The sequence below is a fragment of the Pongo pygmaeus genome, chromosome 18, assembly GCF_028885625.2.
Source record: "Pongo pygmaeus isolate AG05252 chromosome 18, NHGRI_mPonPyg2-v2.0_pri, whole genome shotgun sequence".
NCBI classification, from domain to species: Eukaryota; Metazoa; Chordata; class Mammalia; order Primates; family Hominidae; genus Pongo; species Pongo pygmaeus.
In genome coordinates this window covers 82,636,145-82,651,041 of record NC_072391.2, presented here as the reverse complement: position 1 = coordinate 82,651,041, position 14,897 = coordinate 82,636,145, and the positions used below count along the sequence as shown (strand labels likewise).

Here is a 14,897-nt window from a genome sequence, read left to right as displayed (position 1 = left end):
AGCCCCAAAAGACGTCCACATCTAATCCCCGGTGTCTATGAAAATGTCACCTTCTAAGGCAGAAGGGACTTTGCAGACATGAGTATGAATCTTGAGATGGGGAGAGCATCCTGGACTGTCCAGGGTGGTGAGGGCCTGGATTTTGAGACCAGCCTGCGCAACAGAGTGAGACCCCATCTCTACAAAAATACAAATATTAAGCAGGAATGGTGTCGCATGCCTGTAATCCCAGCTACTTGGGAGGCTAAAGTGGAAGGATCGCTTGAGCCCAGGGAGGTCAAGGTTGCAGTGAGCTGTGATCATGCCACTGCACTCCAGCCTGGGCCACAGAGTGAGATCCTGTCTCAAAAAAAAGGCAGCAGCAAGAGGTTAGAATGATGTAGGAGATGAAACGGCCCCTAGAAGTGGGAAAAGATGAGGGAACAGATTCTCCCCTAGGGCCTCCAGGAGGAGCCAGTCCTGCCCACACCTTGAATTTAGCCTTGTGAGACCTGAGTCAGGGCTCTGACCTCCAGAACTGTAAGGGAACAAGCTTTTGGTTTAAGCCACCAAGTCCACGGTGACTTCTTACAGCAACACAGAAATAATATGACTAGGAAGAGTGCTGTTCCCAGACACAGCACCCGACTCACAGCAGCTGCTTTGTCAGGACCCCCTCCACGTGCTCAACTCAGGGAGCCTGCAGCCGTCCCAGAGCCGTCCATGCCCTAGGGAGGAGGACTCATCACTCCCGGGTGACCTTGAAGTGCCCTTGACCCCAATCTAATCAGTCTGGGAAGCCCCCCAGAGAAAACAGGGTGGTCTACAGTTGCTGGAATTTTATTTTAAACTTCGTCATCATTTCAAATGGAATTTTAGTTTAGTTTAGTTTTTTAGTGACAGGGTCTCACTCTGTCGCTCAGGCTGGAGTATAGTGATGCAAGCATGCCTCACTGCAGCCTCGAACTCCTGGGCTCAAGCAATCCTCCAGCCTCAGCCTCCTGAGTAGCTGGGACTATAGGTGTGCACCACCACACCCAGCTAATTTTTAAATTTTTTGTAGAGATGTGGTCTTATTATCTTGCCCAGGGTGATCTCCAACTCTTGGACTCAAGCGATCCTCCTGCCTCAGCCTCCCAAAGAGCTGGGATTACAGGCAGGACCCACCGTGCCTGGTTGGAATTGTATCTTTTAGAGAAGGCATTTAGGGCCGATCTAATCAGTTGTGAAACAGGTGGCGGGAGAGCCAAGGCTCTCCTCCGATGCTCCAGTGGCCTTCAGAACTCTCCCAGCACAAAGAGTTCTGCCCAGAGAGGCCAGATGGTTGACTCCACCCTGGGTCCTGGAGAGAGAATGAAGCTTCTGGAATGCAGTAAGAACCTGCTTGGAACATCAGCTCTTGACCCAGGAAACCTGGGAAGACGTGCACCCTCCGTGCTTGTAAGAATCTTATTTCCGGTGGCTCACGCCTGTAATCCCAGCATTTTGGGAGGCTGAGGCGGGTGGATCACCTGAGGTCGAGAGTTCAAGACCAGCCGGACCAACATGGAGAAACCTCATCTCTACTAAAAATACAAAACACAATTAGCCGGGCTTGGTGGCACATGCCTGTAATCCCAGCTACTTGGGAGGCTGAGGCAGGAGAATCACTTGAACCCAGGAGGCAGAGGTTGCAGTGAGCCGAGATCATGCCATTGCACTCTAGCACAAGAGTTTCACAAGAGTGAAACTCCGTCTCAAAAAAAAAAAAAAAAGAATCTTATTTCCTCTTTACATTTGCCCTCCCCTGGTCATGTCTCCCAGCAACAGCTGACTTAAAAGCTTGCATTCACTCAACAAAACTTTACTGAGCACCTATTATGTGCACTGTGCCACGCACTGGAGACATTCACTCAACAAAACTTTACTGAGCACCTATTATGTGCACTGTGCCACGCACTGGAGACATTCACTCAACAAAACTTTACTGAGCACCTATTATGTGCACTGTGCCACGCACTGGAGACATTCACTCAACAAAACTTTACTGAGCACCTATTATGTGCACTGGGCCACGCACTGGAGACATTCACTCAACAAAACTTTACTGAGCACCTATTATGTGCACTGGGCCACGCACTGGAGACATTCACTCAACAAAACTTTACTGAGCACCTATTATGTGCACTGGGCCACGCACTGGAGACATTCACTCAACAAAACTTTACTGAGCACCTATTATGTGCACTGGGCCACGCACTGGAGACATTCACTCAACAAAACTTTACTGAGCACCTATTATGTGCACTGGGCCACGCACTGGAGACATTCACTCAACAAAACTTTACTGAGCACCTATTATGTGCACTGGGCCACGCACTGGAGAGAGCACGAGGACAGGGAGCCACGGTCCCTGCCTTCATGGTGAGGGTAAGCATGCCAGGCACTGGCTGCCTCAGGGCCTTTGCACATGCTCTTCGCTTGGCCTGGAATTCTCTGCCAAATGCCACCTCCTTAGTCCTCTGTGACCACCCGTCTAAAGCCATGCCCGCAGGTCTCTGTGTCCCCTGCCTGTTTCTTCGTGGCCTTCTCACCAGCTGGCATCACTCCTTTACCTGCTCATTTGGGAGTTATCTGCCTTCCTCTTGAAGATCTGCTCTCGGGGCAGGGGTTGTGTCTGTTGTGTGCCCTGCTATGCCCCCCATGCCCAGCATGGTCTTTAGCACACAGGTGGTGTTCAATCAACATTTGTGAACAAAGGCACACATACGGCATTGTAGCAGCAGAGACAGACGTGCCGGCAGACAATCAGAGCTCAGTCAGATCGGAGCCGTGGTGAAGTCGCAAGCCAGGAGAGATCCCCAGCTCCCCCGTGCTGTCTGCTCCCCCTTAGAAGGTCATGGGTGAGGGCAAGGGTGGCACTCTTCAAACTGCGTAAACCCACAGTATGCCAAACGGACAAGCCGAGGTCCCTGGTGACAGTTTATCAGCTTGGACCGGTCGAGGGGAATGAAGGACAGTGGGTGGGCAGAGGCCACAGCAGGGTGGTGGCCAGGCAGGCCAATGCACGGTGGCCCCTGCAGAGACGGTCTGTGCCTGGTGACACGGCTCTATCCCTGGGGTCCCTGGCACTGCCCCTGGGACACCCCACCCTGAGCTCCAGAACAGCCACTCCTGCTACTCAGCCAATCTCATCTTTTCCATCTAAAATCTTTATCACCAACTTATTGGGAAAGAAATTCCAGTTTAGGTAAACAGACCCTCTTAACAGCAATTTTGCCAGTTATAAAGATCTGCTTTTATTCAATGCTTGGTGTATTGTTTTTTCAATTGCCCGAGTTAAATTCTCTTTTCTCTTTTATTTCATACAAATCTAAACCAGTCACAGACAGACACACAGAGTCACACGCTAGCAAGGGAACCAGCTGAGGGAAACCAGATCCCAGTAAGTAGGAGAGCAGGAAACGGAGGGGAGGGAGGGTCTCTAGACCCAGCATGGATAAGTCCCTGCTAAATATTCCAAGAGGCTCCTGGGGAGAGATCCACTTACAAGGAAAGAGCCTCTCAAGCCTGCCTGGGCTTCTAAAGCTTCCTGCCCCGACTTGCAAGCTCTGCACTCCCGGCATTACAAGAAGTTCCCGAGAAGATAAATAGATTGGTCGTGGAGAGGGAAACAGACTATGGATCCCAGCTTGGCTGGAAACATATGAAGAGAGACAGAGACAGAGCAGGTGACATGAGCCAGGAGGCAGTCATGCTGCAGAAGGGCCAGGGAAGGGGGGCTCTTGTGCAGAGCTGGAGAAGCCACAGCCAAATCCAGCCCCCCGTGCCCTCCAGAGCAGCTGCCGCTTGGCAGTGGGGGCAGAGCTCTGGGAGCGCCTGGTGTCAAAGCACTCGGCACCAGAGCCGCTACAGGCAAGGCTTGCCAAGCACTTCTGGAGGCCAGAGCCAAGTACCCAAGCACAGTCCCGCCTTCCTGGCGATGGAGGCCCAAGCCCGGCTGGGAGCCCATTTGCCCAACAAAAAAGAGACAAAAGCCGTCCCAGGGCCAGGGTTTCTGGTGGTCACCAGCTCTCTCTCGCTGCCAGGGCAGGCCCAGCTCACACATTCCCATGTGCCAGGCAAGCATCTGACGTGGACTCTGATTCTTGAAACCCCATCATACCCGTTTTACACATGGGGAAACTGAGGCACAGGGATGCTATCTGCCACGTAGCAGAAGCTCCAAAGGAGCAGAGCCAGGTTTTGAACTCAGGGAGAGGGAGTCAGATGTGCACACTGAAAGCCATCCACAGCCTAGTCATTCCCAACGAATAACTGATTTCAACAAACGGCTAGAAAAGAGAGAGTGGAAATGAAGTCGCTGTAGGCTACTATAAACCTTCACCTTCTATAAACCTTCGCCTTCTACAAACCTTCGCCTTCTACAAACCTTCGCCTTCTACAAACCTTTGCTTTCTACAAACCTTCGCCTTCCAGACAACGCACACGGACGCACCCTTACGGCCCTGTGGTTCCATCTACTGAATGTGGTCCCCAAGGACGCTCCCCAGGCTCCAAGAGATCCTCGGCCTCAGGTTGAGGGGCTGAACCCCAAGGCTATGCTCTGAAATTAACCTGTCTGTACTTGCCCTCTGCTGGCTTCCTTCTTTCGTGTTCCCAACTTGACCTGGGAGGCGCCAAGTGAACCAGCTGCCCCTTTTTCGGCCGGGAAAAGAGGACAGTGAAGGTGGAGGCGGAGTGCAGGAGTGCAGGAGTGCAGGAGTGCAGGAGTGCAGGAGTGCAGGAGTGCAGGAGCGGTGCGTCTGAAGTGCTGTCTGCATAGACGGGGCTGCGGCCATGGCCCTGGGCATGTGCTGTCTCGGTGGGTTTCTCAGAAGCAGACAGGGAGACCAGGATGCCGTGATCTCTAAGGCTGGTCTCCCGGGGACACCAGGGGCGGGTGTGAGGATGCAAGGGTGACTTCAGACACAGCCCTGACCCCAGCCCTGTCCCAGAGGAGCTCTGAAGGGGTGGGTGCTCCTCTCTCCAGAAGTAAGGGGCTTTCCACCCCACAGCTGCCAGTCACTGGCTGCAAAGGGCTGCCCCAAAGATGAGAGCTCCCAGCCCTTCCTACAGAGCAGCTGCAGGGGCCTGAGGACGGCCTCCAAAGACAGCCTCCAAAGACAGCCTCGAAGACAGCCAGGGGCTGCCTCAGAACCACAGTACACAGGAACCAGGGAGGGCGTGTAGAACTGGGAAGTGCCTGGGCAGCGCGCAGACAGCCTCTGACCCGTGCCGTCTCAGGGACCGTGGAACCATGGACGAACCGCCCAGCAGAATGGCAGGGCTCGGCCCCTTCCGCCGGGGACAGAGTTGCTGGGGAGTAGCTGCTGTCCTGCTCCCCTTGCATCTGGGTGGGGTGTGAGCTGGTCCAGGCCAACGGGAAGTGGGCAGGAACGGTATGGGTCACTTCAAGGCCACGGAGAGTATCCAGGGGTGTTCCTGTGTCTGTTGCCTGTGTCTGCTGGTGATGGGACATCAGGGCACTCTGAAAGTCCCAAGGAAGCAGAGACCACGGCTTGAAGAGAATCCGGGATCCTGAGTCACCCAATCAGGAAGACCCACCATGAACCCTGGGACTGTCTGTTACAGCACCGGGGGTGCCTGCCCTCACTGTGACTGCAGGCTAAGCGTGGACTCAAAAGATGTCTACGTCCCAATCCCTGGAGCCTGTGCACCTGCCACCTCACCCGGGAAAGGGGGATTAAGGTTGCTAACCAGCTGACCTTGAGATGGGAGATGGGCCTGGATTAGCCACGTGGGCCTGGTGCAGTCACAGGGGCCTTCTAGGTAGGAGAGGGGAGCAGGAGAATAGGAGAGAGAAGGAGGTGCCACCCGGAAGCAGGGTCTGCGAGACGCTGAGTTGCTGGATTTGAAGGTGGAGGGAGGGGCCGCAAGTCAAGGAATGCGGGTGGCCTCCAGCCAAGGAAGCTGCAGAAGGCACAGAAACAGATTCTCCCCTGGAGCCCCCAGAAGGAACAGGCCCTACCCACATCGGGATTTTTGCACAGTGAGACTAATGTCAGACTTCTGACCTCCAGCACTGTAAGAACTATGTGTGCGTGTAAGAGTAATGAGTGTTGTTTTAAGCCACTAAGTTTGTGGTATTGTCACAGCAGCCATGGGAAACAAACACAGACCTCTTCTTAAGTAAGCCCCTGCCATGGTGATTGGCAAGGCAGAAGTCACAAGAGCAGGCAGAGGGAAGGGACCTTCTGGGCCAGCCCAGAGTAGAGACGGAGGGCATGCTGTGTCTTCTCCAGCAACTCCCACCCACTCTGCCAGCCCCCTCCTCTTCTCCTCTGCCCCACCCACTGTCCCAGACCACAGGGAGAGGCTGGCTTTCCTTTCCTCAGGTGGCCAACAGAGGGCAACTGGTGGTGACAGTACCCATGGGTAAACTGAGGCACAGCATGGGAAAATCAGGCTTTTGCAACTGCACCCTCTGGTGGGAAAACAGCTCAGTGCTTTCATTCTCTTGATTACCCTCGCTCCCTCCTTCCTCTGCTGTGTGTGGATGCTGCGATCAGCCCTGCCCTGGGAACGGAGAGAGAAACCCCATGGGAAGAGCCAGGAGGAGGTGGAGACACCACAGGCTCTGACACCCATGTGTAGGGAACACAAGTCCAGTCCTGGTTGGCCAGGGTTGGAGGTAAGGCCTGGCCCAGTGGTTCCCCAAAGCCTGGAGCAAGCACTGCTGAGAACAGGGGATTGCTGGGTGGAGGCAGAGCAGACAGCTACTGGGACAGAAGGAACCCACAGACCGCCCCAAAGGGGCAATCAGCCCCAGCACCCCTGTCAAGCAAGGCAACACCCCAGCATGGCAGGTGAGAAAGTGAGGAGCCCCTGGAACATGGCCATAAGCAGTGAGTCAATCTTGGCCTGGTTTTCTGCAACCCCACCCCAAACTCAGCGGTGGGGTCTGTGGCATCTACTATCTCTATTAATGATATCCAGCGGGTGCGGTGGCTCACGCCTCTAATCCCAACACTTTGGGAGGCCAAGGCAGGTGGATTTCCTGAGTTCAGGAGTTTGAAACCACCCTGGGCAACATGGTGAAACCCCATCTCTATTAAAATACAAAAAAATTAGCCAGGCATGGTGGAGTACGCCTGTAATCCTAGCTACTCGGGAGGCTGAGGTGGGAGAATTGCTTGAGCCTGGGAGTTTGCAGTGAGCCAAGATCATGCCACTGCACTCCAGCTTGGGCGACAGAATGAGACCTCATCTCAAAAAAAAAAAAAAAGATATCAATAACCACTTCAGAAACTGTTTCACGGCTCAGGAAGGATACCCAGGGCCCACGTGGCACTACTCCAGGGCCACCACTGATGTGCCACACGGCAGCCCCAACGGCCATACAGAAAGCACATTCACAGAGACCACAATAAGAATGGTGCCTCCTGGAGTTGTGCAGTGTGCAACCTGCACAGCCTTGCATGGCAGCCCTCAGTGCCTTCTCAGTGTTCATCCAATGTCACTGACACCACGCTACCAAAGGATTTTATTTTTACCATGCCTATTCAGTAGTCAGAGCAGCTGAGCCCAGGGAAGATCCTGAACCTTGAGAAGGCTCCATGGCCAGGAATAGTAATGCTAGGACTTGGAAACTTGGACCTGAGTCCAAGCCCCTCCCTCCTATCACCAACCAGTGCTGCTTCTGTCCCAAGGTGGCCGCGGACAACACAAAGATAATTGTTCTAGGGAAGCCTGTTCCCATCCACTGGTGATAAATTACGAGTGTCCTCTCAATAGATTTTATACTGCATGCGATGGCACATGAGAAATGGGTCTTCATTTGACTAAAGGCTGAAGAGTATTGGAAAGAGATGAGCTCAACTGTTCGCCCGCCCCACGAGGGAAGGACATCCATCACAAGGTTTCAGTTGCACCCTTCTCCCGGCAGCTGGAGATGCCTGGTCAGTCCATTCGGGCCTTGCCTGCCAGAGGAATCCCAGCCCCAGGGGTCCCCATGACCTTCACAGGAGGGCAGAGTCCCCAGCCCTGGAGCTGTGCTCCCCGCAGCCAGCAAGTGGCCACCTCCCAGACGGCCACTTCAAATGCAACACCTGGGAACCAAAGCTGCCCACATGGTGAGAGCCTGGCCAGCGACCGGGAGCCTTTGCCTGGGAGTGGCCCCACTCTGGACACGGCGGTAGCCCCATCCAACCGTAGTGACGCAAGTCTGATAAGCTCTGTGGGCTGGCCTGGGAGTCTGGGACGGCAGGGAACCCAGTGTTACCAAAACTCATACCACCTTCCACAACACACACAACCCCCGCCTCTGGGGGAGACCAAGGCAGCTGACAGCCACGTGCTTCCCTGGGGGACTCTGCCCAGGGCCCAGCTCGGCACAGGCTCCTCCTGTACCTGCTTCCTCTCCCTGGCAAAAGCTGTTGTCCCCATGTACGAGGCATTTCCAGGGAAGTGGGGGGTCAGAAAGGGACGGCCCTGGGTGGTTACAGTTCCGCCACCTGCCCTGGCCACCCCCACCACTGGGAAAGTCCCCTGCCCCAGCCAGTGCCAGGGTGGGGCCACCATGGCAGGGGGCCAGAGAGACAGAGAAGACAGAGAGGGCTCAGTGCCCCTGAGGCTGTGGCCTGGAAGGAGGGAGACGGGGCTGTGGTGGGGATGGGCATTTGGAATGTGTGTCCTGTGTGTGTGTGTCTGTGTGTTTCTGTGTGGGGGGTCTGTGCCTGTCTCTGTGTGTCTCTGCCCCTGTGTGTGTCTGTGTGTTTGTGTGTGGGGGGTCTGTGCCTGTCTCTGTGTGTCTCTGCCCCTGTGTGTGTCTGTTTGTGTGGGGGGGGTCTGTGCCTGTCTCTGTGTGTCTCTGCCCCTGTGTGTGTCTGTGTGTTGGTGGGGGTACTCTGTGTATGTATCCATATGTGTATGAGTCTGTGCTTGCATCCACCTGTGTGAGGATGTTTGGCTTCTGTGTGTGTGGCTGTGTGTGATATGTCTGCGATGCAGACAGGGTCTGTGTCTGTCTGCATGTGGCCCTGTGCCTGTGAGTCTGTGTATCCACGTGCATATCGTGTGCTTGGGAAAAATCTATGCAGGTGTGTGTGTGTCACGGGTTTCTCTGTGTGTATCTGTGTGTGTGCTGGGTCTGCATATGTGTGTGTGTGTGTCTGTGTGGCCTATGCGTGCACCCGTGCTTATGCCGTGTGTGTGGGCTATGTCTCCGAGTGCCTGCTTTCGTGGGTGTGTGTGTGTACATGCGTGTGTGGCCTATGCGTGCACCCCCGCCTATGCCGTGTCTGTGAGCTATGTCTCCAAGTGCCATGTCTCCGAGTGCCTGCTTTCCTCTGTGTGTGTGTGTGTGTGTGTGTGTGTGTGCGTGTATGTGACCTATGCCGTGCCTATGCCGTGTCTGTGGGCTATGTCTCCGAGTGCCTGCTTTCCTCTGTGTGTGTGTGTGTGTGTGTGTGTGTGTGTGCGTGTATGTGACCTATGCCGTGCCTATGCCGTGTCTGTGGGCTATGTCTCCGAGTGCCTGCTTTCCTCTGTGTGTGTGTGTGTGTGTGTGTGTGTGCGTGTATGTGACCTATGCCGTGCCTATGCCGTGTCTGTGGGCTATGTCTCCAAGTGCCTGCTTTCCTCTGTGTGTGTGTGTCTGTGTGTGTGTGCGCATGTGTGTGACCTATGCATGTACCCGTGCCTATGCCGTGTCTGTGGGCTATGTCTCCGAGTGCCTGCTTTCGTCTGTGTGTTTGCGTGTATGTACTGTGTCTGTGTCTGTCTCGTGCGTCTGCGTGTTTGGACGTGTCCCCTCCTCCTGCACCCGCCCCGCCGCCCAGCTGGCAGTGCACAGCTGGGCCCAGGAGACAGCGCCCGCCCGCCTGCGGGATGAGAGGTGGCAGGTGTGTAATAAACCATTAGTCACTGTCACGTTTCTGAGCAGCAGTGGCTGCCCAGGCAGGGCCTGACTGCGGGACATGCTCCTGGTGGGTCTCTGGCTGGGGAGCTGCCCGGACTTGGCTACAGCCTGACAGGGAGCAGCTGGCAGACGCAGGTTCGTGCCCCGGCCCTGCCCCACCTGCCCCCACCCAGCTGCAGGGCAGGGGCTCCTGGCTTGCCAGGTCAGCCCTTGTTGCAGGGACACTCATGGGGGTCTCCCACAACCTCTGGACCCTTCCTGGCACCCCCAGACTCTCAGGCCCCCGCCCCCAACGTCCCCCGCTAGTACGCTGTGAGTTGCAGCAAGGACCTGCTGATGAGACAAGGTTCTTTCCAGGGACCTGGTGGCCACCGGGACCAGGGACTCAGGAGTGACCAGCCCCATCCCCAAAGGTCTCCAAAAAGGGCTCCTTTTGGAAATGTCACTCTGAAAACTCCTGAATCGATTATTTTAAAACTTTTTTTTAATTAAAAAAAATTTTTTTGAGATGGAGTCTTGCTCTGTCGCCTAGGCTGGGGTGTGGTGGTACAATCACAGCTCACTGCAGCCTCAACCTCCTGGAATCAAGTGATCCTCCCACCTCAGCCACCCGAGTAGCTGGGACCACAGCTGCACGCCACCATGCCCGGCTAATTTTTGTATTTTTTGGTAGAGACAGAGTTTCGCCTGGGGGTTGCCCAGGCTGGTCTCGAACTCCTCGGCCTCCCAGCACTCAGGGAAGCGGCCTGGTGTGCCGAGGGTGAGTTTGGTGCGGGAGCCAGACTTCGGGGTTCAAGCCCCATCCCCCTTGCTCACTACTGTGTGAGTGGAGGCAGATTGCTCAGCCTCTCTGGCCTGCAGGACACTGTTTCACTGATGGAGGAAGACATGTGTCCCGACATGAGTGGGAAAAAGGCAGACTTGGTTCTTCCTCGGTGCCCAGCCCTCTTCAAGCATCTTACAAGCATCAGCTCACGCAGTTGCCATGAAACCTCTACCAACACCTACTATTATGGCTCCCTCTCACAGACGTGAGGACAGAGGCTCAGGATGACTCATTAATTTGCCAAAGGTCCCTCAGATAAGAAGTGGGTGGGCCTGCTCCCCAAACCACAGCCAAACTCCGCCTAGGAGTCCGTCTGGGCCTTGTTCTACTGCGGAGGACTCTGGTTTCCTGCGGCAGGGCTCTGCCCAAAGCTGTGGGAGAGAAACAGTGAGAACCAGGCAAGCTGCCTCCTCCTCGGAGCCCTCCACTGACCCGTGAGCCGCCAGGCCCAGGAGGTCGCATCGCCAAACAGGGGCACCCGGCCTGCCTTAGGCACAGGGGAACATTGGTGTCCTCCTCTGCCTGAGCCTCCCCTGGGGATGTCCTGAGTGACAGGTGGGTGTGGGCCCAGCCTGAGCTGCCACCCAGAGCTGAGCGTCAGAAATCACAAACAAATCATAACTCCCTGGCCCCAGCCTACACCCTGAACAATGAGGGTGCCAAGGCCTGTCACAAACACGCTCGGGTCCTGGCTGAGTTAATCCCCACACCTGCCCCGTGAGCCAGGCACTCCCATTAGCTTTCTTCCCATTTCCCAAATGAGGAAACCGAGGTACGGAGCAGGGAAACTCACTTGTCCAAGGCTCTTAGCCATTCCTCCCCGACAATGGCCTGGCGTTTGCGATCAGGGACTCTGATTAGCTGGCTCAAGGCAACGGCAGAGCAGGTCCTCAGACAAGGTGGGGGCAGTAGGCCCTGCCTGGCCTGCTTTGTGGCCTGACCACCACGATCTCAACCGCCAGTGTCTGGAAGCCCTTCGGAGGGGTCAGCGTCCCTAAAGCCCCTGGCCAGCCCCTTCCCTCCCCCGGCGCCTACCACACAAACAGAAAGAGGTCGGTATTGGGGTTGTCCTGCAGATGGAGGCCCCAGATCAAAGTCCGGGGCTTGGGGGATGGGCCAGCTGTCCCCAGGCCCCCAGCAGTCCCCTGTCTGTCCATCTCCTCCCCGGCTTGGCCCAATAACATGGGGTGCTTTGGACCCACTGCCCTCACTGTGGTTGGCGCCAGGGGCGGGCTGGGCTGGGGGTCTCAAGTCTCCCGTGCTGTGGGGGCAGCGATAGAGGCAGGACAGAGCCTTGACCACGGCCCTCTGGAGGGTCTTGCTGACGAACCTATGGCCTAAGGGGTGGCTTCAGGATGAGGCCATAAAAACGCATCACGGGGGTCACCACATGTCCAAGCCCAGCCAAAGGGTCTGATCTGGCCCAGGCCCCAAGGCCCAGCAGCCAAAGCCTCAAGGGTCCACACACGGCGATTAACCAAGGAGGGCACAGCCTCGCCTGGCCTCAGGGAAGCACCATGCAGAAGCCCTTAGGAGGTGTCTGAGGATGCCTTGGAGTGAGGGTGTTGTCCACAGTGCGTCTGTGGCTGGTGGGAGTGGGAGGGGGAAGACGGCAGCGCCATCTCCCCGCACAGAGCAGCCTGGTTCCCCGTGGCCCAGCCAAGAGAACCGCACACGTGCACCTGGGACACAGTGCATTGACATCTGCGAAAACTAAGAAACGACCCCCTCTGGGCTCAAGAATATCCATGACATCATTTTTTTAAATGAATGAAGACAAGAGAGTGTATAGGTAAATAAATAAACAAAGGCGGCCCAGGAGCCCAGCAGGCGAGAGTATCGAGAACCAGGGATGTTGATGAAACGATTTTGGAACCCTAAGGAGTATGGAAGACAAAATCCAAACTCCAGTAAGGGAGACCTAGCACCCGGTCTCTTCCTTAGGATGTCGAGGACACGAGGCGGAACTGTATCTGAACTCAGCTCTGGGAACCCCCCATCCCTGCTGGACAACCGCATCCCAGCCCAGTACCCAGAGATACAAAAAGAGCTGGCGTCTACCTGCACCGGTAAGGTCTGGTCCCTCCTTCTCCTGGCTGCTCTGCAGACACTGTGCTGGCCTCAGCTCCTGTGCCATCCTGAGGCCTCTCGGCAGGGTCTCCGTGGGGGCGCCTGGCCGGGGCTCGGACTCCCGGGTAGGAGGGTGGGTGGCTGTAGATGCTTCCAGAGATCCACAAACAGCCTGAAAGGAAAAGAGGTGGACACGGTGAGCCTGGGCCATGCCTGCAGGGGATGATGCACGAATGGACTCTCTGGCCGTAGGTGCCATTCCTCCCCGACGATGTCCTGGCCTTGGTGATCAGGAACTCAGACTGGCTGACTCAGGGCAACGGCAGAGCTGCTCCTCAGTAAGGCCGGTGCCAGTGTCTTCCTTGCCCAGCAAGCCCAGCCTAGGGGACACCAGGCTGGACCCCTGCTGCTGGGGTCCTACCCACACAGCCCCATCTTCTTGGCCGTCCAAAACTGGAGCTTCTGGAGCCCTCGCGGCAGCTGGCCAGCACTGCACGGAGCCCAGAAGCATCTAAGATGGAGCCTGAGGCTAAGCCCAAAGGTCCAGCCTTGTCCTGTCCCCTGGCGGTGGTGGGGACAAGGTTTATTCTGTGGTCCTTGCCCAGAATAAAGAGTTGGGCAAACCATCTCAGCCGCACCCTGCAAATCAGGGAAAGGCCCTCATCCTAGTGCCCCGGGGGGATGCTCTCTTCCAGACTGGGCCGCCAGGCACCTGGTGCGATCCTGAGCTGTTATTACCAGCCGGGGAGCAGCAGGCAGGCCCCTCACCTCTCTGAGCAACTGGAGTGCCTCGATTACAACATGACAAAATGGATACAGGGCCAGGCGCGGTGGCTCCCGCCTGTAATCCCAGCACTTTGGGAGGCTGAGGCAGGAGGATGGCTTGAGCCTGAGTTCCAGGCCAGCCTGGGCAACATAGGGAGACCCCATCTTTACAAAAATAAATACATAAATTTAAAAAATGGACACAGGAAGGCTGTGATTGTGATGTCTTGATTTACTGCAGGAGAACAGGTGGGGTGGCACCTGGTTTGGTGCACATCCTGGTGGTGACCAGCTCTACACCACAAGCTCACAGGAGTCTCACCTGTGGCTTACTAACACAGATATTTCTTCTAGGTCCCTGCATCAAGGGGAGTCAAAGGGAGCACAGAAGTGGTGGGGCCCCCCCTGGGACCTGGCAACACTGGCCACTGACCACTCACAGCTGTGTCCCTCCCCGGGTGCTGCCCCCTGCCAAGGGAACCGACTCGCACGAGGGCCAGGACTGCAAGGGTGCGGCCCCGGGCCTCAGGGCACTTTTGCAGGAATTGCAAAACGTGCCTCTCCATCCTGTGTGCGCCTGGGCTCACTGGTCCCGAGGGGAGCAAGAACTACCATGACGACGACGATGATGGGGATGCTGATGGTGATGACTCCAACTGCCCGTTACTAAGGGCCTACCTGTCCCTAGCTCTGCATGGAACTTGGAATAACTAACTAGAGTTATAACTATACGGATGAACTTGGCTAATCTTCAGTCCACACTGCAGGGGGGTCATCCCATGCCCACAGCCCTCACTTTTTTGTAGTCTTTATTTTTTATTTTATTTTGAGATGGAGTCTCGCTCCGTCACCCAGGCTGGAGTGCAGTGATGTGATCTCAGCTCACTGTAACCTCCACCTCCTGTGTTCAAGCGATTCCCCTGCCTCAGCCTCCTGAGTAGCTGGGATTATAGGTGCCCGCCACCATGCCCGGCTAATTTTGTTTGTTTTTTTTTAGTAGAGATGGGGTTTCACTATGTTGGCCAGACTGGTTTCGAACTCCTGACCTCAAGTGATCCGCCCGCTTCTGCCTCCCAAAGTGCTGGGATTATAGGTGTGAGCCACCGCGCCCGGCCACTTTTCTGTAATCTTTAAAAGTGTCATAAAATATACCGAACACAAAATTTACCATTCTAACCATTTCCAAGTGTGCACTGAGTACATTCCCAATGTTGTGCTGCCATTACCACCATCCATTTCTAGAACTTTCTCATCATCCCACACAGCAACTCTGTCCCCATTAAAAGGCTCCCTGCTCCTCACCCTCAGCCCTGGCTGTCAGCATCTGCTCTCTGTCTTGGTGACAGGCTGCTCTAG

At 55.7% G+C, this 14,897-nt stretch overlaps 1 protein-coding gene across 2 annotated transcripts in view; it reads right to left on the bottom strand.

The window, feature by feature from the left end:
* Positions 1-14,897, bottom strand: part of GSE1 (Gse1 coiled-coil protein) — a 501,636-nt gene that overhangs the window by 295,773 nt on the left and 190,966 nt on the right. For both annotated transcript variants that reach the window (XM_054452602.2, XM_054452603.2), the window contains exon 2: positions 12,768-12,948. In XM_054452602.2, the coding sequence (XP_054308577.2) occupies positions 12,768-12,948 (181 nt within the window). The remainder of the gene's footprint in view (positions 1-12,767; positions 12,949-14,897) is intronic.